Raw genomic sequence first — 22,982 nt, 5'->3', positions numbered from 1 at the left:
AAGAATGTCCACCACGCCAGAGCTCTGCATTAACGCGGTAAGGGACAGCTTACTGTGGGGGGTGCCCAGGTGCCCCACAGGCTCCGTTAAAGATCGAGCATCTTTTTCACCCCCTCGATCACTCATTCCTCGGCACGGGTCGCTTGACACCTTGAATTGGGGTTAGTAGTCCTATTCTTAGCCGGCAACTACGCGGCTGACTCGCAAGCGGGGGGGGGGGGGGTGCGTCAGGCCCCAGGACATCCGTCCCTGCTGCCCCAGGACCTGGGCGCTTGGAAGGTAAACGAAGTACTCAAGAGTAAACAACTCGCAGGCCACAATCTCATTAGCCTGTTTTTGATCGCCTACTGTCACCCGAAGCTTAGCTGTACCGACCATGTCAATGGAGACAACGGAAGAATACCGCTTAGTCAGATCCTTGCTGATTTGAACGGTGTTCAAACGTTTGCCTTTGGGTCGGAAGAAAACAACATATGGCTCGCTTAATTCGGGAGGGTAGGCCTTGAGGCGGGGGGACGTCGAAACAGATTTACTGTTGGTGTCCATTGGAGAAGCACCAGGGTGCAGGCAGACAAAGGGGTTAGCATTTATATCGCCTTGTTGACTCGAGCAATCCGATGCCAATAACAAAGCTTCGTTAATGCGGTACGACGTACCCCCGCTATCATCATCATCACCCATTGTGGTAGCTAACTACCACCACGGGGCACTCAAAAACTATCACTATCACGGGGACGAGAAATAATCAAAAAACAAGGGACAAAATTAACGCTACAGGAAAAGTGAGAAAAAACTGCTTATGTACCAAGTTAAATCTAATCAAAGAGTTTAGAGGAGAGGGGGGGACAACGAGGGGTAACTTTATGTACTTATCTTTGTGCACTCTGTTTAGCCACAGGCTCGACGACGGCAGGTCCAAGCGATGGGATCGCCCGCACTGACTGGGAGGAAGCGAGCTGCTGCTGAGCGCCTGTCGTTGGTGTGCGGCGGTTGAACGCTCTCTGCTCTTCTCTCGGTGGGCTGCTGCTGTAGACAACGATGAGCTTGGGTACTCACTGGAAGAAGCTGATCACGGCCGCGCGGGAAGCGCGGTGTGCGGGGGGGGGGGGATGGTTGCTGCACTGCTGTGCTCGATAATCGGTCAATGCGCCACGTGATATAATGAAAACGTGAACTTTACTCAAACTAAACGAACTTTTGCGGCAAAAATTGTGGCCTAGCCAACCGCACGCGTCCCACTAGGGATAATTACTTAACTTGATCACTCGGAAACACTAGCACGAAAATAGTCACCGAACTAGAAAGTATTAGGAGACAAACCGAACGAACGAAAAGTTGCGACTGTCTCGAACGAACGCTTACCAAAGAGTGATCAACTACTAGTTTATGAGACGGAGGTACGTCGAAAGTATTTTCACATAACCTAACCTAGCAGTCCCGCAGGATTCCATCCTGGGTCCGGTGTTATGGAATGTCATGTACGACGAGGTGTTGATGCTACGAGTTCCCAGTGGGGGTGGAGATTGACGGCTTCGCTGACGACATTACGCTGGAAGTCTACGGTGAATCGATTGAAGAAGTGGAGTTGACTACCGACCACTCGATCAAGGTTGTGGAGGCGTGGATGCGGTCTAGGAAACTGGAGTTGGCTCACCAGAAAACTGAGGTGGTGTTTGTGAACAACCTAAAGTCGGAGCAGCAAGCGGTGATCAGTGTAGGCGATTGCACTATCACTTTGAAGCGCTCCGTCAATATACCAAGAAACCCGAAGACTCTGGCCTGGCCTCTCACATAACCAGTTCAGCTTTCGGAAGAGTCGATCGACGGTGGATGCTATTAGGGCTGAAACCAAAACGGCCGAGATAATGCTCTAAAAGAAGTGAACGGAAATCTGCTATTACGCGTTCATTACGATCGACGTAAAAATGGGTGTGTGTATTATGAGCCCAAGAAGAAATTGTAGTTAAAAGCAATGCACCACTGCTAAAAATACACCTTGTGCAAAACGCTATTAACCCTCGAGCAGTCGTGCCTTCGATCACCCTCAACGACACCACACTCACTCTGTGTAATGAAACTTCGTTCATGCTCAAGGAGGTCTTACAAACACTTTGAGTATTCGAGCGACGTGTTGTCTTAGCACACACAGAGGAGATTCGCGTGTGGTATGGAGGATGAATCACGAGCTCGTTGTGGTTTACGACAAATGCAACATCCAGAAGGTTGTCAAAGCTGGAAGGATACTGTGAACAAGGTATATTGCAAGAATGCCTGCAAAAATTGTATTCACAAGAAATCAGATGGTAGAAGAAAACGTGGAGCACAGCGAGCAAGGTAGGTTGACCAGGTCGAGAGTGATTTGGAATGTTTAGGAACGTTTTCTGGGTTGGAAAGAAGCAACAGCTAATCGAAGCGTAAAGCGTAGGATTGCTGACTCAGTCCTCTCTATGAGAAGATGAATAAAATAAACATATGAGCAAATGAAAAAATGTGTGAAATTATTTAAAAAAATTGTAAATAAACGTGATATTCGAATCTTACCTTAACTCGAGCAAAAGAGGAGTTCTGTTTATAATTTAAAGCATCAAGATGTTTGGTGATGAAGCAGTTAGCTCCTGAAACTATTTGTGTCAAGAAAGTAACATGTTTTACTGTACTAAAAAAACTCGAACCGTTTGCGCTACAATACTAGCTGAGGAATCATGGCGACGAGCTTCAACGCGAAAAATGCATAGAACAAAAAAAAATCCACACACATGAAGCCCGAGTGAACACAGTAGTAGCCAGCCAGTGTTAAAACGAGAACCCACTCACCCGTACGTTATAACATCCCGGTAGGGTGAATTTTTCTGCACGATTGCTACCATCCATTGGGCCGACTTGGGAAACATGTCGATTTCGGCCAATTCGCAAACCTCCCGCTCGCTAAACGTTTCCCGGATGATTTTGTAGCCAGCCGAAACGGCCACATGAAACGCGTACCCGCCGGCTTTCACCTCGGCTAAACCGTCGGCTGCAGGGAGGAAGTGCGACTCGTTCTGGCCGGTTTTCCTGTTGTAGAAGCTCACTCGCGTTTGAAACAGTTCCAGCGAGTCCTCGTCGGTGGTTCGCTGGTGATAGGATGAAAGATAGCGATTGAGCACGGTAGCTATGCATCAATATTCCGTTTCGTCGGATAACAGGTACTTACCACGAAGTAATCCCTAGTGTACGGAATATCTTCGATTCCCAGGGTGAGCTTGCTGTCGATGAGGTTTCGAATGGTTCGAATGTTTTTGGGGGGCTCCATGAGAAGCGACCCGACGATAGTGGCCGAATAGTACTGGAACATGAGATAGCCGAAGATCAAGATGAACATTGAAGTGCACTTTCCGGACGGCAGATGGGGTATCTCGGATAGACCTATTGAAATGTGGAAATATGATTAATTGATTTTATATGAGGGGGTTAGTAGCAAAGGGGTGTAAGTAACGAAAACCCACTTTGTAGTAAATGAGGTTTAAAGTTTTACACTAATTATTTATCCAATACAAAATGAACGGAGTTTCAAAATCGACCCAATTTTCTCCGACTTATTGTATTTTTTTTAATAATCATAAAATACAATGATACATATTGCTGGCACTTTACCAGATTTGCTGGTATGTCTGAAACATACTGGAAAAACTTGTAATGAGATGGCACGAAATGTTGCTAATTGACAAATTGAGAGATGAAATTTGTGAAAAAATAGCGTTCTGGTGGGATTCGAACCCACGACTCCTGTTCGCTACACCGGCGCTTTAACCAACTAAGCCACAGAGCAAGTAATGATTCTGCGGAACAGAAATCCAAACTGACTTCGAAGCCGCACCGTGAACACTCCTACATATTTCACAAACTCATCTCCCTTTCGGCTTAGATGCAAATCCACAATACACTCCCGTTTGTGCCCTCTAACTACAAGTGAGAGCGAATTATTTTTATGAAGCCGAAACTTACTCTCGCATTCCGCATACCTAGCCACCAGGTAGTTTGTTTTGCTGGTGTCTAATCAGTAGGGTAACCTTGCGTAATATGCACCCCCGAGGCAAAACGCCCTCACGCTATTTCATTATATAAGTGAAATTCCGTCCGATGCAAGCAAACTAGACGAACAATCGAGCCGGACAAGCCCAAGAATGCCAAGAATATTCGAAAGAAAAGCGATAGTTTTCTACATTTAACCTTCATTCAGCCAACGTAGATTTTCCACCTTCGGAAAAACACAAAAATAGTTATAACTTTTTTGTTTTTCGATTGATTTTGACGAAATTTTCACAACTTCCCGAAAAACTCTTCTAGTTTATTATGCTGGGGACATGGGTGCCCGGTCCACATGGTTCCGGAGTTATTCCGGATTGTCTTGGGGTACCAAAATTGGCCACATACTTTGCGCAACGTATATCTCAAGATCCCGATGAGGTAGAAGTATAGTGCTTTCGGCGAATTTGTTCAGCAGGTTAAGACCTAACTGGCGACGGCGACTTTGGTTCGCGATTCGTCCGCTAGGTGGCGCCAGAGTCATAAATCTTCAAACTTCTATAACTCAGAATCCTGATAAGATAGAATGATGCCGTCTTCAACAAAGTTCTTCAGCAAGCTAAAAACTGTCTGATAATTGTGTCTTTGATTCGTGATTTATTCGCTAGGTTATTCGCTACACCGTCTTCGACCCCCTGCAGACCCCCTGTCACCCACATTATTGCTCCGTTTTTTCTTCCGGGAATGTCTCCGGGGATTTCTACAGGAACTCTTCCGGGAGTTTATTTTCCAGGAATTTCACCGGGAATTTCTCCAGGAATTCCTCTGGAAATGCCACCGGGAATTCTTCCGGAATTTTTTCCAGGATTTCCTCTAGCACGCACATCCGGAACTCCTGCGGAGATTCCTTCGGTAATTTCCCCAGGAATTCATCTGAGAATTTCTCCAGGAGTTATCCAAAAATTCCTCCGGATTTTCTCAGAGAATTTTTCCAGGAATACTTCCATGAGTTCCTCCAGAGATTCTTCCAGGAATTCCCTTTGGGGAATCCCCCAGGAAGGAAGATTCCCTGTAGAATTTTCCAGAGGAATTGCTGGAATCATTTAGTTTTAGAATTAGAATTAGAATTCCGAAGGAATTCCTAGAGACATTTCCTGATGAATTCCTGGAGGAAATCCTGAAGAGATTCTTAGAGGAATACTTGGAGGAATTCCAGAGGATTTCCTGAGTAAATTCCGAGGATTTCCTTTAAAAATTCCCGGAGAAATTTCAGAACAGTTCCCGGAGGAATTCCTGAAAGAATTCCTGGATGATTTTTTGGAAGATTTCCAGAAGAAATTCCCAAAACAACTTCTGGAGGATTTCCTGGAGAAATTCCCGGAGATATTCTCGGAGGAATCACAGGATAAATTCCCGGAGGTATTCGTAAAGAAATTCCTAGAGGAATTCCGGGAGAAATTCTCGAGGGTTTTGTGAGCAAAACAAAATACGGAAGACTTCTTGAGGAGATTCCTGGAGAAATTACCAGAGGATTTTCTTGAAAAAAAAACCGACAGTTTTCCTTAGAAAATTCCAGGATATAGTCCTGGAGAAACTCCTGGAAAAATTCTCGGAGAAATTTCTAGAGAAATTCTTGGAGGAATTCCTATAGAACATCTCGGAAGAATTCCTGAAGAAATTCCCGGAGGAGTTCATGGAGGAATTCCCGAAGAAAATCTCGATAAAAAAGTGCGGAGGAATTTCTGGAAAAATTCCCAGAAGAGCTTCCGTAGAAATTGCCGAAGGAATTCCCGAAGGAGTTCCTGATGGGAGTCCTACCCAAGCAACACACATATAAGAGTTACGACAGCGCAAGTTTTGGTTGTATAGAAGTGAATTCGACGTTATTTCAACATTGTGTTAGAATTACGTAAAATAAACTTCTATACAACCAAAACTTGCGCTGTCGTAACTGTTATATAACATGTGTGTTGCTTGGGTAGATGGAATCCTGGGGAAATTTCCGGGGGAATCCCTGGAGGAATTCCTGGAGGATTTCCTAGAGGATTTCCCGGAGGAACTTCTGGAGGATGTCCTAGAAGAATTCCAGAAAAAAATCCTAAAGGAAGTTCTTGAGGAATTACTAGTGGAATTCTTGGATAAATTACCGGTGGAATTCCCGGAAAAATTCCTAGAAAAATTCCCGGAAGAGTTCCTTTAGCATTAGCATTAGCATTAAGCGAGTCGTACAAATTCGTAGGTGGTACAGTCCTAGAGGTTGCCTCCTTCCCGTCCGAACCAAAGCACAAAGATTTTGGACTAATCTCTGACTCTTAGACAAGACTGACGCAATCCTCCAATGGCCGAGCACTGCCCTGGCCACGTCCATGCGACTGCTGAGGAATGGGAAAGGATGGTTAGTTTTGGACACCTAAGAAACATGTAGACAACTCTACGATCTCTAGGGCCTAGGTGTCACGGGAATTTGGATGTTGTTAGTGGAAGGGTATACTCCAAAGGATACACTTGGTTAACGTTCAGGCACACCATTGTTAGACTGCTTCGAATTAATTGTCTGCCCAATTCATCCTGATTTCCTCGTCATCTTGTTGGCATTTGGTTGAATTATGGAAAAATTCCCGGAAGAGTTCCTGAAGAAATTCCCGGAGACATACCCGAAAGAAAAAACGGAGTAAAAGAAGCAATATTGTAGGGCGACAAAATTTGTCTGCAGGGGGTCAAAGCCGGTGTTAAAGTATTGCCTCTTGTGCTACCGTACTCGACCGTCTACTATCCTGCCAAATGGATCTTGACTTGACTAACTATGCTGAAAATGGAATACTTCTTGTTCATTAGGGGTTTCATACAAATATTTTCCTAATACTAGACGGAACCTATCGAATAATATCAGAACCATGGACACCAGATACGTCTAACTTCCTTTTAACTTTCGGAAAAATTTGCTGAACGTTTTCCGATTTTGAGATAAAATTGTTTGAATGTTTTGATTGCTGGTGTCACCTAGCGTCGCCATTGCCGGATAGATTCTCAACCTGCCGAACAATTTTACAGAAAACGCCATGGTTTTAGCTTATTACAGTAACGAGATACATGTGCTTAAATATTATACACAATGCGCCACCTAACGGATAAATTCCAAACCAAAGACTTCACTATCAGATAGTTCTGAGCTTGCTGAAGAATTTTACCGAAGACAGCATCATTCTATCTTATCAGGTTTCTGAGATATGAGGTTTTGAACATTTTTGACACTGGCACCGCCTAGCGGCCGAATCGCGAATTGCCTTTGCCAGTTAGGTCTTAACCTGCTGAACAAATACGCCGAAGACACTATACTTCTACCTCATCGGGATCTTGATATATACGTTGCGCAAAGTATGTGGCCAATTTTGGTACCCCAAGACAATCCGAAATAACTCCGGAACCATGTGGACCAGGCACCCATGTCCCCGGCATAATAAACTAGAAGATCGAAAACGACTCACTTGAAGTGCAAATTTTCGGTAATACCAATCCGTGTGGTCAAATTATGAAATTCAAATAACTCAACGTACATATGTACAGATGGGTAAATTATTGGTCAAATTGGGAAAAAATCCACAGCTCAGGTGAGATTTGAACTCACTCCCAATTTGACCAATAATTTACCCATCTGTACATATGTACGTTGAGTTATTTGAATTTCATAATTTGACCACACGGATTGGTATTACCGAAAATTTGCACTTCAAGTGAGTCGTTTTCGAGCATCTACCTCTACGTAGTTACCCGTCGTATCAAATAGAATGCGAACGACGCGTTTGATCGCCTTCCAGGTAGCATTGTTCTTCCTCTACAAGTGGTTGAGGAAGCGTTGCCTGTACGATAGGCAAACAGTTTCAAACAATAAACAAATCGCTTTCGCTCTTCGTACATATGTACAACAGAGATGGTTATATTTGCGGTTTAGGGGAAGATGATATAGATCGATGAGATTAGAATTGAACCTTATGACAACTAAGTTGCCGGGTCATTAATTGGCTCGGTAGCTTAGTTGGTAAAGCACTTGTCTAGCTAATAAGGGTCGTGAGTTCAAATCTCACCTGAGCTGTGGATTTTTTCCCAATTTGACCAATAATTTACCCATCTGTACATATGTACGTTGAGTTATTTGAATTTCATAAACTAGAAGAGTTTTTCGGGAAGTTGTGGAAATTCCATCAAAATCCATCGAAAAACATATGTTATGATTATTTTTGTGCTTTTCCGAAGGTGGAAAATTTACGTTGGCTGGATGAAGCTTAAAAAGATTGTCTAATTTGAAGCGCACGCTTCTTCTTCTTCTTCTTTATGGCTCTACGTCCCCACTGGGACTTGGCCTGCCTCGCTTCAACTTAGTGTTCTTTGAGCACTTCCACAGTTATTAATTGAAGGGCTTTCTTTGCCTGCCATATTGCATGCATTTGTATATTGTGAGGTAAGTACAATGATACACTATGCCCAGGGAGTCGAGAAAATTTTCTCGACTGGAACGGGAATCGAACCCGTCGTCTCCGGATTGGCGATCCATAGTCTTAACCACTAGGCTAACTGGAGACTGAAGCGCACGCAACTTAAGCGATTCCGCGCTGATTATATGGAATCAACCCATTAACTACCATCCGCCTCATACCCCTTCCATCTGCTGCCGTAAATAGTAAGATGGAGGTAAGAGGCTCTCTTTCTATTCTATTCTATTCTATTCTATTCTATTCTATTCTTTTCTATTCTATTCTATTCTATTCTATTCTAGTGCTTGCACGCACAGCCAGTATTGAAAAGCATCCTTAATTTAATTAATTGATTGAAGAAACGGGGACAACCGTACCAACCGTTACGTTATCAGGGGAATAAGATTTAGGTACCGAATCGTTGGGAGTGGTGAAGCTAAGAAGGTTAATACGCACTCCATTGGTATACTTCTCCTGGGATGGAACACAGGTATTTATTCCTTGTGTCCAGGCTCGAAAGCCTAGGCTTAAGCGCCCTCGCTCTCTGAAACGAGAAAGAAATGATGATCCCTCCCCAATTGTACAAAAAAACCCTTCTTCTTCTTCTTCTTGGCGTAACGTCCTCATTGGGACAAAGCCTGCTTCTCAGCTTAGTGTTCTATGAGCACTTCCACAGTTATTAACTGAGAGCTTCCTCTGCCAATGACCATTTTGCATGCGTATATCGTGTGGCAGGCACGAAGATACTCTATGCCCAAGGAAGTCAAGGAAATTTCCTTTACGAAAAGATCCTGGACCGACCGGGAATCGAACCCGTCACCCTCAGCATGGTCATGCTGAATACCCGTGCGTTTACCGCCTCGGCTATATGGGCCCTAAAAAACCCTTATTATGATATAAAAACAAAGAAAGCTTTCAACAGTTTAAGTTTATGAAAAATCAAAATCAAATCTTGTACCGACTTTTCGAACCTGTTAAGCAGAATACCCTCTTCGAATGAGTGTAATCAGTTTCGTACCTTTTAATTCCGCCGTATGTTGCTTATCCTTTGACAGATACGCGTATTTCGACTACCACTTGTAATCTTCCTCAGTGTCAGTTATCCACTGGATCCAGTCGATAACTGACACTGAGGAAGATTACAAGTGATAGTCGAAATACGCGTATCTGTCAAAGGATAAGCAATATAGGGCGGAATTAAAAGGTACGAAACTGATTACACTCATTCAAAATCAAACGTCAATTTCCAATAAATCTATGTGTATATAGAAAAGGAACAATCTCAGCATGTTTCTGAAGACTGAAATTCTTGATCCCAAGAATCTGAAGAGAAAACTGCATCCTCTCTATTGAAAAATTCTCCTAAACGCTGCATTGCCAACTGAATTATTTCCTTTAGCTTGTTAACGGTAGATCTTTCGAAATGTGGAACTTCTACGATGGTACAAGTACTTTTTTTCCAACGATGAAGCTTCCCGTGATTCAATTCAAAAAAATTATCACAAACAATCTGCAATTCCTTGATCTTATTCATTAAACCGAACTTAATATCGAATTGATCACAATTCTGGCAGAAAAAATAACCTATATTGGCAACCACTTGATTAACAAGCACTTCTTATTTGAAATTCTGCTGGATTCTATTTTTACTTTCCACTTTCATCAGTCATTTTTCCTTTCGGCCGGAACTGATCATCAAGCGTAGACGAGAAAAAACGTGACAGACGGTTCGAAAACACAACCACGCGCACGCACGGACTGCTGTGTCCTATCTGCATTTGAGAGGCTCTCTTTGTTTACTTTCTCAATTATTGCAATGTAATGGTACAATTTTCAACAATTTTTGCAGAACAAATCAAAAAACGCGTATTTTAACCATCGTTCAATGCAAGGAGACAATCATAATACAAATGAACAGCTGAGATATTAACGAAAGAGAGGGAAACCAAAGAGGCTCTCTTCTGCAGATAGGACCTTTAGACATATTTGACCTGATTTTATTAGGATTCAAAGCGGGAAATGCCAGAGGTCGTATTGCCCCACCTCAAGGTGCGTTTTGCCCCCAACAGTTTTCCAGCACCCAAAACGTAACACTTTTTTAAATTGTTAATTTGCTTTGGTAAAATTGATATTACGCGAACCAAAAGTTGGCGTCTCTTAGTGGCATAAGTAAACTAACTTTCAAAACGCAAGACACCCATAAAATCATCTTAATCTTGGTTGTAGGGCCACGTATGCTTAGGGGGTGCATATTACCTCACACTCCCCTATGCATCGAGAACTCGGTATGGTCGCCCGGATAAAAACTAACCATAGGGTGTATGGTGAAAACCATTCCTGCACCATACAGTGTACCAGCTACAATGAAGTTTATTGTAATGAAATGGTTCGCTATACTATACATTTACATTGGATTTTTATGAAACAATATATTATACTTTTTTTCTTACGTTTGAACCATTCACTTTTCCTAAACATTATTTTTCCGTGAATTTTTAATTATTTATTCAGTTTAAGATTTTTTCCGTGCTTTGTATTGTTGCTGTTTGTGACTTTTTTGATGCAAAGGAAAGGAAAGATAAAAAAAATGAATAAGTTGAAACATCAATTTAAAGTCAATAACATGTTTAAATCAGGGGTAAACCAGATGTCCTAAGAACTGCAGGTTCAAGAGATATGGCGGGCTAGGTGTGTAGAGTGCGATGAGAGAAATACGAATGTAGGCCAACCCGGAAAGATGCAGGTCAGATTACCGTAAATCAGTAGATGAGTTCAACACTATTCTTTCTGTAATTGCATTTAGGGGAGTTTTCTCCTCTTCTCTCATGTGAACTTGCCTTCGACCACAATCGAATCAAATGCGATTGACAAACTTTATCTTCGACGTAGAGCCATCTTTAACATATGGACTGGACTGAACACTGAAATGACTTCTAATATAGGTTCGTCTGTGGGTTCGCTTTTTAACCTAACTTATATTTGAATCGAACTTGACAGTTATCTCATGAGTTGTTATGTAGAGTAAGGTGGGGCGACCCTAGAAGAAAATTCTACCTATTTCAAAAAATCGAAGCAAATAAAAATAAATAAATACCGTGTGGTGATTCTACCATTTAGAAGCTAAAATTTTGCTGAACAAAGTTACGCCAAATGTCTTATCAATTTTGAGTTACATCACTTTTTGTATGTTTGTGTTTTATTCGAACTCTTGCCCCACCACTGGGGCAAAAGTTCGAATCTAGTGTTTGTGGAATTTCGCTAACCGTACTACACTATTTTGACGCTTTGGTAATAGAAATACCTGAAACCACTTAATATTTGATGTAAGAACTGGAATACACTTTAAAATTAGATCTGGATTTTACCCAAATCAGGGTTAAATTTACTATATCAAAAATTAGTAGTTTTCCGCCAAATTCAGATAAAACAACATTTTTTTTCAACTTTAATCGAATTTTCTCACTAATTCCATCACTCTTAGAGATAATATGTACATTTTGCAGAATTTTAGGTTTATACCTAAAGTTGTCACATGACTCGAACTTTTGCCCCACAATTCGAACTTTTGCCCCACTATGTGTAAAATATGATTTCCAAATCACTTTTGCAAAAAGTTATACATGCTAAAACATCTTCATAATATACCTAGTTAAGCCCCAAAATAAAATATCGAATTCGATTTCATTACAAGTCCATTTCATGCGTTGGAAGGACCATCGCATGTTACAGTATTTTGATCAAAAATCTACATTTTGTCATAGCTTTTTGAAATATTGATCAATTTTCATAATTTTTGGAGTGAAACATTCTTTTTCAAAAAGGCTTCGAACAACCTTGACACCCGAAAGAAATAATTTGAATTGAGCTCAAAAACTTCAAAAGAAACTCTTGCCCCACTCGAACTTTTGCCCCACTTTACTCTATTTCAACCTTTAGTCAAACTGGTGCCTCATTATTGCAATAACGGTTAAGCACGCTGCAATGATACTTATGTACCTCGTCACCCACTTCATGCAACTACATTAGTGGTCTAATAACACTTAGTGCGCTCGGCATAGTTCCATCATGCCGCTCAAAGTGTTGCCACAAATAATGCTTAGTTTGCAAAACCCGATTATCTGGCTGGTGGGGCATGGGAGCCTAAGCTTCAACTGTTAATGCAATCAGAGACTACTCAGACTTAGACGTGGGCGATCCTATATATGAAGGGTTATCCAAAACGCTCTAGAGAATTGCCAAAGCGCATTCTAATAAATCTAATAAGCCTAAGATGCCATTAACAGGAGAAAAATGACAAGATAATATAACAATATATGGTTTATGCAATGTAAAACAATACAACATAATAAACAATGGTTCTCTAACTATTCCAAAACCATTTGATTAAATGTATAACCAGTAGTGAAATTACAATTAAAAACAATTTTTTTACGGCACGTTTTATTGTTTGAAACCATTTATATACCATACAAAGTACGGTATATTTAAACCCACGTATCAGAATTCTGAACAATTCATTTACAATATAATGTATGGTTTTGCAAAAAAATATATATGGAGAAAAATATTTTTTTATATTGTTACGATACTTAACAACCCGTATAGTATATTGTAAAAATCTTATTTACAATTTACTGTATGGTGTTCTACATTACATTTTATTGTTTTTGTATTTTTATTTTTACAGTGGTTTCTATTGTAAAAATATGGTTTTAAATAGTACTGTTACAATACAACGTTCGGTTTTTCTACTGTATTTTTTATTCGGGCGGAGGCTCAGACGACCGAACTGCGCCATGTGACGCAAGCAAGGGTAATTTGTAAATTAGGAACATTTCGTGCCTTCTAATTACAAGTTTTTCCAGTACCTATGTTTCAGATATACCAGCAAATCTGGTAAAGTATCAGTAAAATGGGCAATATGTTTCATTGTACCCTTGCTTGCGTCACATGGCGCAGTTCGGTCGTCAAGGACAATTTTGGCCCAATTGACCAAAAGGAGAAATAACGAGGTGTGTGTGTGTGTGTTGATGTGCGGTTTATTGAAGTTTCCTCTAGTACACCGACTACCCGTAGCCGGTAAGTGCAAGAAAGTGCTTTTTGTTTGAGATAAATGTGTAGTGGGGCAACGTCAAAGAAAACTTCGAGCGCTGTCGTGAGAGTTGAAGAGAACACTCCAGACATCACCATAGAGCACATCCTTTAGAAATGGCTTAATTTTGATTGAATCGGTCTCACTTCACTCTTTCGCCACCACACAAGACATCGATAGTCCAATATTGGTTGAATGACAGTTGTGTAAATCCATTTGATACACTTAGGTTTAAGACCCCAAGTTGTACCAAAGGTTCACCGACATTGTCCGAAAGTCATAAGCTTTCTTGATTCGGAACTCAATGTAAGGTGTCCAGGAAAGCTTGGAATCAAGAATAACGCCAACGTACACTGAAATAAATTTTGTTGTGGAAACTACCGATTCCATAGTAAAATTACTAACCGTACCAATAATTCTCAACCGACAACAAAATCTGTGAAGTTCACTGAAATATGATTGATATTACAATGCATTGCAGTAAATATGACTAAAAGCGTCGTCACATCAACAACAAAACATTGTCAATTTCTCCTGGACACGCATCTTAAAACACAGTGTAGTTAAAAATACAATGCCCAGCTGTTGAAATAAACTTATTTTTGGTAATATTAACTGCAGTGCTAGTCAAACTGACAGTGTTTAAGTGGAATTAACTGGAAATTGTTGTCGGTTGAGAATCATAGGCACGGTTATTAATTTAACTATGGAATCGGTAGTTTCTACAACAAAATTTATTTCAGTGTACTTTACTTGACCAGTAACATCGAATTCAGAATCAAAGAGACGCAAAGGTCGAACCCCATTACGGTTTCGCCTCTCCGTGGAAAGAACAACAAATGTTTTATTCGGATTAACCGAAAGGCCATATTGGCGATGCCAACCTTCAACTACCCGAAGGGCGCTTTGCAACAGGTCGAAAAGGGTGCTGATGCAAATACCAACCAACAATGTTAGGTAGTCGTCGGCAAAACCATCAGTAGGAAAACCGCTGTTATTGAGTTGTCTCAATAGCGTATCTACTAAAAGATTCCACAAAAGCGGTGACAAGACTCCCCCTTGAGGGCATCCACAAACGTTCAATTTCCTAATCGCTGCTTGACGCAATGTCGAGAGGAGATATAGTTTTGAGAATTTGGTAAATCCGTTTGGAAATGATTCGAGATATGCTAGACTCCGTGCGGCTTCCAATATGGCATCGAAAGGTACGTTGTCAAAGGCACCCTCGATATCTAAGATAACACCCAAACAAGACTGCTTTTGAGCGAATGCTTTCTCGATAACGTAAACTACCTTGTGTAAAAGAGTCACAGTGGACTTACCAGATTGGTAGGCATGTTGGTTCACATGGAAAGGCACGTTGGCCAGATGAACATGACGGATGTGATGGTCTACAATGCGTTCTAAGAATTTCAGAAGAAAAGAGGTCAAACTGATAGGTCTGAAACTTTTTGTTTCTTCATACGACGCACGACTCACTGTCGGAATAAACTTCACAGTAATATACCGCCAATATACGCCAATATATGTAATATTTGGGAATATACCCTGTAGCAAAAATGCAAACAAGTTGTTTCAGAACATGTTTGAAATAATAAAATCCTTCCTGAAGCAAATAGGATAAATCCCATCTACTCCAGGAGATTTGAAAGAAAAGCTATTTAGAGCCCACTCAATCGATTCTATAGTTACAATACTCCGCGCCGAAGACAGAGAATTATAACAACAAGAACAGACATCAGGTTCATCTGAAGATGTAAACATCCACACATTTAGAGAAGTGTGTGCTGAATAAGCATTACAGAACTTCCTCATCAGTGGCCATTCAGCAAAGGAATTTTTTTCACACGGAAATCCTAAGATTTCGCAAGGATTTTGTTTAATCAACTGACTTCACTCATACTATGCAAACATTTGTACAAAGGTTTTTCCAGCCGGATCGTTCAGCAGACCGGAATGCTTTCATGTAGGCCTTGCCAGCCGACCTGAAAGCCTCCGAACCAGCCGAACGTCGTCTGTTCCAACTCTTTTTGCATTGTTTCCTGAGTTTCGCCAGTTCAGAGGCCTTGTGATCTTCACAGACCGTAAAGGGCATGCTTCTTGGAAAGCTTCCATGATGAAGGTCGTTGTAGTATTAACGGCATCATCTAAACCACTTGGACTGTCAATGTCGTTGGTGTGCGGAGATTTTGTCCCAATTTTGAAAAATTGATTCCAAATCGTGAAATACGCTTCGTTAAGAGGTTTGCGACCAGGCTTAGATTCTATTGTAGTTGATCTACCGAGAACAAGTGATCCTTCATTGTAAAAACAGACAATGCATTATTGTTGAGCCGGTTCCTCTTAAGTGACCCATAATAGGCAACAAATTGACCCATAATTGATACACAGCCAATTTTGACCCATTATTGTAGTTTTCATTATTTACCAACTTTTTAGTTATTTTCACAACCTCAAGTGAATTTTACAAGCCGATTTTTATGTTAAACAACAAAAAGAAGTTTCAATGATAAGAATATAAAATAAAAATAAAGAAAGTGTTATTTTTGTATGAAAATCGATTCATATTATGAAATGATTGCTTCTTGAGTGACCCATAATTGAGCTATAAGTGTATCTGACGTAGTAGTTTTCACCGTTACAACTCTTTCGAACACTTCAACTTTTACGATAAAAGAACAACCCAAAACCAACCAATCAACTGCTTCTTCACTTTTCAGGCAGAAAGTTTCGATCGCTCCCCGGAACAGCTTAAATTCTTACCACATCGTTCGATAAATTCTTTTACTTCCAATTCAATTTCCATTTGTTTGCCAACGTTCTTCCATATTTTGTTTCTGTGTCGATTCGCTTCTCTGCAAAAGACCAAAACCCAACGAACCAACACCAGTTGCAGTGCAGGCAGCTCGCTCGCCCAGCATCGAAGGAAAATAATGCGAAAAAGATCACTTCCACCGCCGCCGAACCGGAACCGGAAATCTACTTTTCCGAATCTTACTTCTGTTGCAGTTTGCCTCGTGCAGAGAACACCTCAATCGCCAACTGCCAAAAGATTGCTGCTGCAACTGATTGCACCCGTTGCCGCGCGCCGCACCGAAGACGACTGACTGGTATAGAGGGCTACCGCACACAAAGGAGGAAGTTTTTGCGAACAATTTTCGACAATTGAGTTGGGTGAAAGTTTAAATAGTTGCTTTGGAATTGGAGTCACTTCAGGGGAAAATACAGTGCGGGTAATTTGGTAAGTTAAAGGCAAGGCTGATTGGTTTATGTTTCATTGGATACCAGCTCTGATTTTTACATTAAAAAATGTACATACCGTGAGGTCACCATTAACCGCTCATTTAACGAAATATTTGTAAAGATTTTAGTTCAAAAAATCATAATCGACGAATGTGGCTCATTATTATTATTATTATTATTATTGTTTAAAGCAATTGTTTTTGTGGGAAAAATATAAAACTACCGTAATATTTGTTCTAAATAATCTAAATCGTCAAAACATTAAAAAAGTAGGTATGACCCCTATTACCACCAACCATGATTGGATGGATCCGTTCACCGCTCATGATGTACCCATTTGCCGCTCCTGTACCTATATTTATTTTTGCACGAAACAATAAAAAAATGATTGAAAAAAGCAGCAAATATATTAAATTAAAAATTACTTAAAAATCTTTGAAAGCAGGTAACTTTTATTTTCTTAGCACTAAAGAATATCAAACGGTAATTTGCACATTTTATTTTTTCCTTGACGATTTTGATGCACATTTTTCGGCCTTCAATTTTCTATTCGATTTTTTCACTTCCTTTTTTAGTTTCTTTAGTAGGAGCTTTTTCTTTTCGCTGTCCTTGCGCTTCTGAACCTTTCCCAACTCAATTACTCGATTCTTCTGCTCCTTCTCATTCAGATAATCAATGAAGACCTGGCTTGTCGCAATGGCTGGAAGGTGAATGCTTTGTTTGGGGCGTGATGATTTCTGCAGTTGTTTTTCCGGATCAATCGCTAGAACCGAATCGACAGGCCGACTTTATTTGTGATAGAAGATGTAAATTTGTTTATAAAGGGCCGCTCCTTTTATGTGCACCCAAGTGAACCTAAAATTACATGATTTTTTTCTTAGAGTGTGGAAATGCCTTTCGAAATGCTTCTTCTTCCGAGGGACTGGACATCCGCTCCATTTGAACAGAATTTGATCCATAGGTATCGTCAGCATCAATTACACCTTGAGAAACAGCTGAAGACAAATTCGGAACACCGAACCTCGGCATGGAGTTATCCCCACAAAAAATGTTTCGAGATAAAAAAAAGCATTAAAACGTGTTAACTACGTGGATATTAAATATTCTCCTTCTGGAAATCCCAGGAAATTATTCTCATCGTCGCTTCCGTTATGGTTTTCACATTCGCGTTTCCAATGCTTCCAAAATTGAAACACATTAGTTTCTTCAGTCGCTCCATGCCAACATTCAGACCATTCCTGTTTTCGAAATTCTTCTAGCCGGTCTGCTGATATACGTGCTTCAAACACGTGGAAGAAGGTTCTATCTTCCTGAAGAGGATCCGGTATGGCTGTAGTATTTTCGTTTCGTAATACATACATACTTCATTTAAGGGCAGCAGGGACGGATGTCCTGGGGCCTGACGCACCCCCCCGCTTGCGAGTCAGCCGCGTAGTTGCCGGCTAAGAATAGGACTACTAACCCCAATTCAAGGTGTCAAGCGACCCGTGCCGAGGAATGAGTGATCGAGGGGGTGAAAAAGATGCTCGATCTTTAACGGAGCCTGTGGGGCACCTGGGCACCCCCCACAGTAAGCTGTCCCTTACCGCGTTAATGCAGAGCTCTGGCGTGGTGGACATTCTTTCTCGTGCAACTCGTGGGAATCAAATATGAGTAACAAATCCAATCAAATTCAGAAGTCAGGTGCAGTAGGTAGTAGTGGTGCGATCAACCCCTTCGCAAGAAGCGAGTTGATGAGGTCTCCAACAAGGAGAAGCGAGGAGTCAGGTGCTGGAAGCTGCTTACGCAGCTCAAGCGTGGGAGCTCCTGTCCACTCCACGGCAAGCCAGCCGGCGGAGGTCATGGACGAAGCATGGTTGCTGAGGGCCATCAGCCAAGTAGTAGGAAAAGGACGGCCCGCATTAGAGGTAGCTGAGCAGCAGCTTGGCAGAATTATCGACTTTGCGACAACTAAGTCGAATATAAGCAAGGACCTGAAAACGGCCTTGCTTCGGCTTAGAGCGTCTGTCGATGAGGCCAAGCAGGAACACGCGGTCGCGTTGCTGGCTGCAGCAGCGGCGGAACCCGCAAAGGAGAAAGCGTCCAAGTTTACACAAACGTCTCCGGTAGTCCGAAGAGAGTGGAAGCGAATGCTCGTGACAAACGTGACAAGCATTCGCAGAAGCGGGCGAGGCAGCCGTCAGGTGAGGAGCTGTCCGGCGGCGCCCGCAAGGCCAGGCGTATAATAACCCCGAAAGCCGGTGGTAATGCCGGAAAGTCGGACCCCAGCCAGGGTTCCCGGAAAGCTGGGAAGGGTAGGCCTGAAAAGGCTGGCCCGTCCCGGAACGATGGGAACAAGGGGTTGCGACCACTGGTGGGCCCTCAGCAGTCACAGAGCAGGGCGATCCAAGGAGAGGACCCTCCTTGGACAAAGGTTGAGCGGAAGAAGAAGAAGAGGAATCCGCAGGTAGAAGCGCAGGGCGCCAAGCCAAGGCGCAGGAGGGTACGTGCCAAGCGCGAGAAAGGTGACGCACTCGTCATCAAGACTGAAAAGTCGAAATACTCGGACATCTTGAAGGCGATGAGGTGCGACGCCAAGCTTGAGGGTCTTGGAGCCGACGTACGCAGTATCAGACGTACTCGTACGGGCGAAATGATCCTGGAGCTTAAGCGCGAGAAGGATCACAAGGGCGCCGCCTACAAGAACCTGAACCACTGTGATGCGGCTCAGCAACTGCTTTGTCAGGCGGTTTCTGAGTGGGAGACGGATATCGCCATCATTTCGGACCCATACCGAGTACCCGAGTGGCAACGGCAACTGGGCCTCAGATGGGACCAGAAAAATGGCGGCGATATGGACGACGGGTAAATACCCCGTTCAGGAGTTGGTGTCTACTACCTATGAGGGCTTCGTGGTCGCCAAAGTAAACGGGGTCTCTTCTGTAGCTGTTATGCGCCTCCGCGGTGGCCGATCGAGCAGTTCACGCAAATGCTGGACCGCTTAACGATCGTGCTAACAGGGCGAAGGCCGGTGGTAATAGCGGGCGACTTTAATGCCTGGGCCGCGGAATGGGGAAGCCGTTTCACGAACCAGCGGGGTCAGATCCTGCTAGAAACACTGGCCATCTTAGATGTCGACTTGGCTAATGTCGGTACCAAGAGTACCTTTAGTCGAAACGGAGCGGAGTCAATTATTGACGTGACCTTTTGTAGTCCTGGCCTAACAAGTAGTTCGAACTGGAGAGTAGATGATGGCTACACTCACAGCGACCACCTGGCGGTTCGCTACAGTATCGACTACAATAACAGCAGACAGCGGATAGAAGAAGAGGCGGCTAGGCCAAGGCCAAGCCCTCGCAGGTAGAAGACATCATAGTTCGGCGAAGGGGTATTTAGGGAGGCGCTCCACCGTGAGCGAAACTTAATCGGTTTAGACGGCGACGAGCTGGTAGCGGTGCTCTCACGTGCGTGTGATGCGACCATGCCTAGGCGAGTCCACCCTAGAAATGGGAGGCCACCGGCTTACTGGTGGACTGACGCGATTGCGGACCTGCGCCGCGCCTGCCTACGGGCTAGGCGGCGGATGCAGCGAGCACGATCAGAGGAAGAGCGAAACGAACGGCGGGTGGTGTTCGCCGCTGCAAAAGCCGCGCTTAAGACCGAGATAAGAGCAAGCAAAACGGCCTGCTTTGAGGGTTTCTGTCAGAGTGCCAATACGAACCCGTGGGGTGACGCCTACAGGATCGTTATGGCCAAGACGAGAGGTGTGATGGCTCCTACAGAGCAATCTCCAGAGATGTTGGAGGGGATCATTGGAGGACTTTTTCCGCGTCATGATCCTAATCCTTGGTCTCTTTTCGTAGGACAGCCGGGGACTGGGGCTGGCGATGAGGAGAGGGTCACCGATGTGGAACTTGTGGGGATAGCTAAGTCCCTTAGCGTAGGTAAGGCCCCAGGTCCGGACGGAGTTCCGAACCTGGCCTTAAAAGTAGCCATTGCAGAGGCTCCCGAGATGTTCAGGTCTGCTATGCAGAAATGCCTGGACGAGGGAGTTTTCCCAGAAGCTTGGAAGAGGCAGAGCCTGATACTATTGCCAAAGGCGGGGAAACCACCCGGAGACCCGTCGGCATATAGACCAATATGCTTGATTGACACGGCGGGGAAGGTGCTCGAAAAGATCATCCTCAATAGAATGTTGCGGTTCACTGAGGGCGAAAATGGTCTTTCGAGTAACCAGTACGGCTTCCGGAAGGGGAGGTCCACCGTAGACGCTATCTTGTCGGTTACAAAAACCGCCGAGAAAGCACTCGAGCCTAAGAGGAGGGGAATTCGCTATTGCGCGGTAGTGACTCTGGATGTAAGGAATGCATTTAATAGCGCCAGCTGGTCTGCTATTGCCGATGCGCTCTGACGTCTGGGGATACCGGAGTACCTGTACAAGATTCTCGGAAGTTACTTTCAGAATCGTGTACTAGTCTACGACACGGAGGTGGGTCGGAAGTGCTTTCACATAACCTCAGGAGTCTCGCAAGGTTCCATCCTTGGTCCGGTGTTATGGAATGTCATGTACGACGAGGTGTTGAGGTTAGAGTATCCAGTGGGAGTGGTCATTGTCGGATTTGCAGACCACATTACGCTCGAAGTCTATGGTGAAACGATCGAGGAGGTAAAGTTGACTACCAACCACTCGATCAAGGCGTGGATGCGGTCCAGGAAACTGGAGCTGGCTCACAACAAGACAGAAGTGACGGTTGTTAACAACCTGAAGTCGGAGCAGCAGACGGAGATCAGTGTAGGAGAGTGCACTATCCTGTCAAAGCGCTCCGTCAAACACTTGGGCGTGATGATCGACGATAAGCTTACCTTCGGTGGCCACGTCGATTATACCTGTAAAAGAGCCTCCACAGCTATTGCGGCACTGTCCCGGATGATGTCCAATAGCTCTGCGGTGTACACGGAAGCTGGAAAGTACTTACAGGCTTATGTGCCTGAGGGTTGCGAGCGCATACCGTACCGTGTCACACGACGCTCTCTGCGTCATTACTGGTATGGTGCCTATCAGCATTCTTATCAGTGAGGACATGGAGTGCTTCGAAATGCGCGGCACAAGAGGCATAAGCAGGACTGCTAGGATGGCCTCTATGGTCAAATGGCAGCGCGCGTGGGACAGTTCCACCAAAGGAAGATGGACCCATAGGTTGATACCAAGGGTAGATAGTTGGATTAATAGGCGCCATGGGGAAGTTACATTCCACCTGACACAGGTCCTTACAGGTCATGGTTGCTTCCGACAGTATCTACACCGTTTCGGGCATGCGGATTCTCCCCAATGCCCAGCGTGCAATGGTTTAGAGGAAACGGCGGAACACGTTTTGTTCGTGTGCCCGCGTTTTCGCACAATGCGTGACCGCATGCTTGCCACATGCGGGGAGGACACAAACCCGGACAACTTGGTCCAGAGGATGTGTAGGGATGAGTTTGGCTGGAACGCCGTTTCAACGGCTATCACCCATATCGTCTGGGAACTACAGAGGAGGTGGCGCGTGGACTCGGAGAGTGCCTAGTCCAGATGCAGTACAAGAGGTGGTCCAGGGGTTCGGAGTCGGCTTCGTAGGTCATACCGGTGCCCTGCGGTCGAGATCGACCCTTACAACGATTAAGTGGCCGCGGAGAGGAAGTCCCGGTAGCGGTGCTGTCGTGGCGTCGGTGCCCGCGGTTGGAAAGGGGTCCCCGGCAATGGTCGGGGTAGGTGAGATCCTGCTGTCTGCAACCTACGGGTGCATCTGATAGGGCCTGAAGGGTAGTGATACCCTTCCTTACGGGCAGGTCAGATCGGGTTGCACGTGGGCATCAGTTCTTGATGTCCGCTCAGCAGTAGGGCGCGGGCGGGGTTGACCCTGCCCGCCTTCCGAGGACAAAGGGAGTGGCGAGGACCACTCGGGAAACTGGCTAAGCGCCAGCATGCTACCATGATGGACTCTCCAAAGCGAGTCATCGATGTTCGTTGCTGCAGGCTACGCAGCTAACCTTGTGGGTGCGATGTGCATTAGCCCCTCTCTGAAGCAATACCTTCTTGGTGGTTCCGGAGAGACGTAGGGTTAGGCGACCATAGGAATGGTTTAGTGGGTACGAGGAGAGAGTAGTCCTGGATTTTACTTTTGTTGTAGAAGACGGCCTGTCAGACCTACACTACCCTA

The 22,982-nt window shown here is 43.9% G+C and overlaps 1 protein-coding gene across 1 annotated transcript in view; it reads right to left on the bottom strand.

Moving 5' to 3' along the window:
* LOC109397949 (uncharacterized) overlaps positions 1-22,982 on the bottom strand; it is an 81,993-nt gene that overhangs the window by 18,459 nt on the left and 40,552 nt on the right. Inside the window, exons 7-8 of the mRNA XM_062852589.1 lie at positions 3,191-3,402; positions 2,815-3,110 (exon numbers count right to left, since the gene is read on the bottom strand). Of these exons, the coding sequence (XP_062708573.1) occupies positions 2,815-3,110; positions 3,191-3,402 (508 nt within the window). The remainder of the gene's footprint in view (positions 1-2,814; positions 3,111-3,190; positions 3,403-22,982) is intronic.

This window comes from Aedes albopictus, chromosome 2 (genome assembly GCF_035046485.1).
Source record: "Aedes albopictus strain Foshan chromosome 2, AalbF5, whole genome shotgun sequence".
Classification (NCBI taxonomy): Eukaryota; Metazoa; Arthropoda; class Insecta; order Diptera; family Culicidae; genus Aedes; species Aedes albopictus.
Note: the sequence above shows the minus strand (reverse complement) of the source record. Positions and strands in the feature narration are given on the sequence as shown.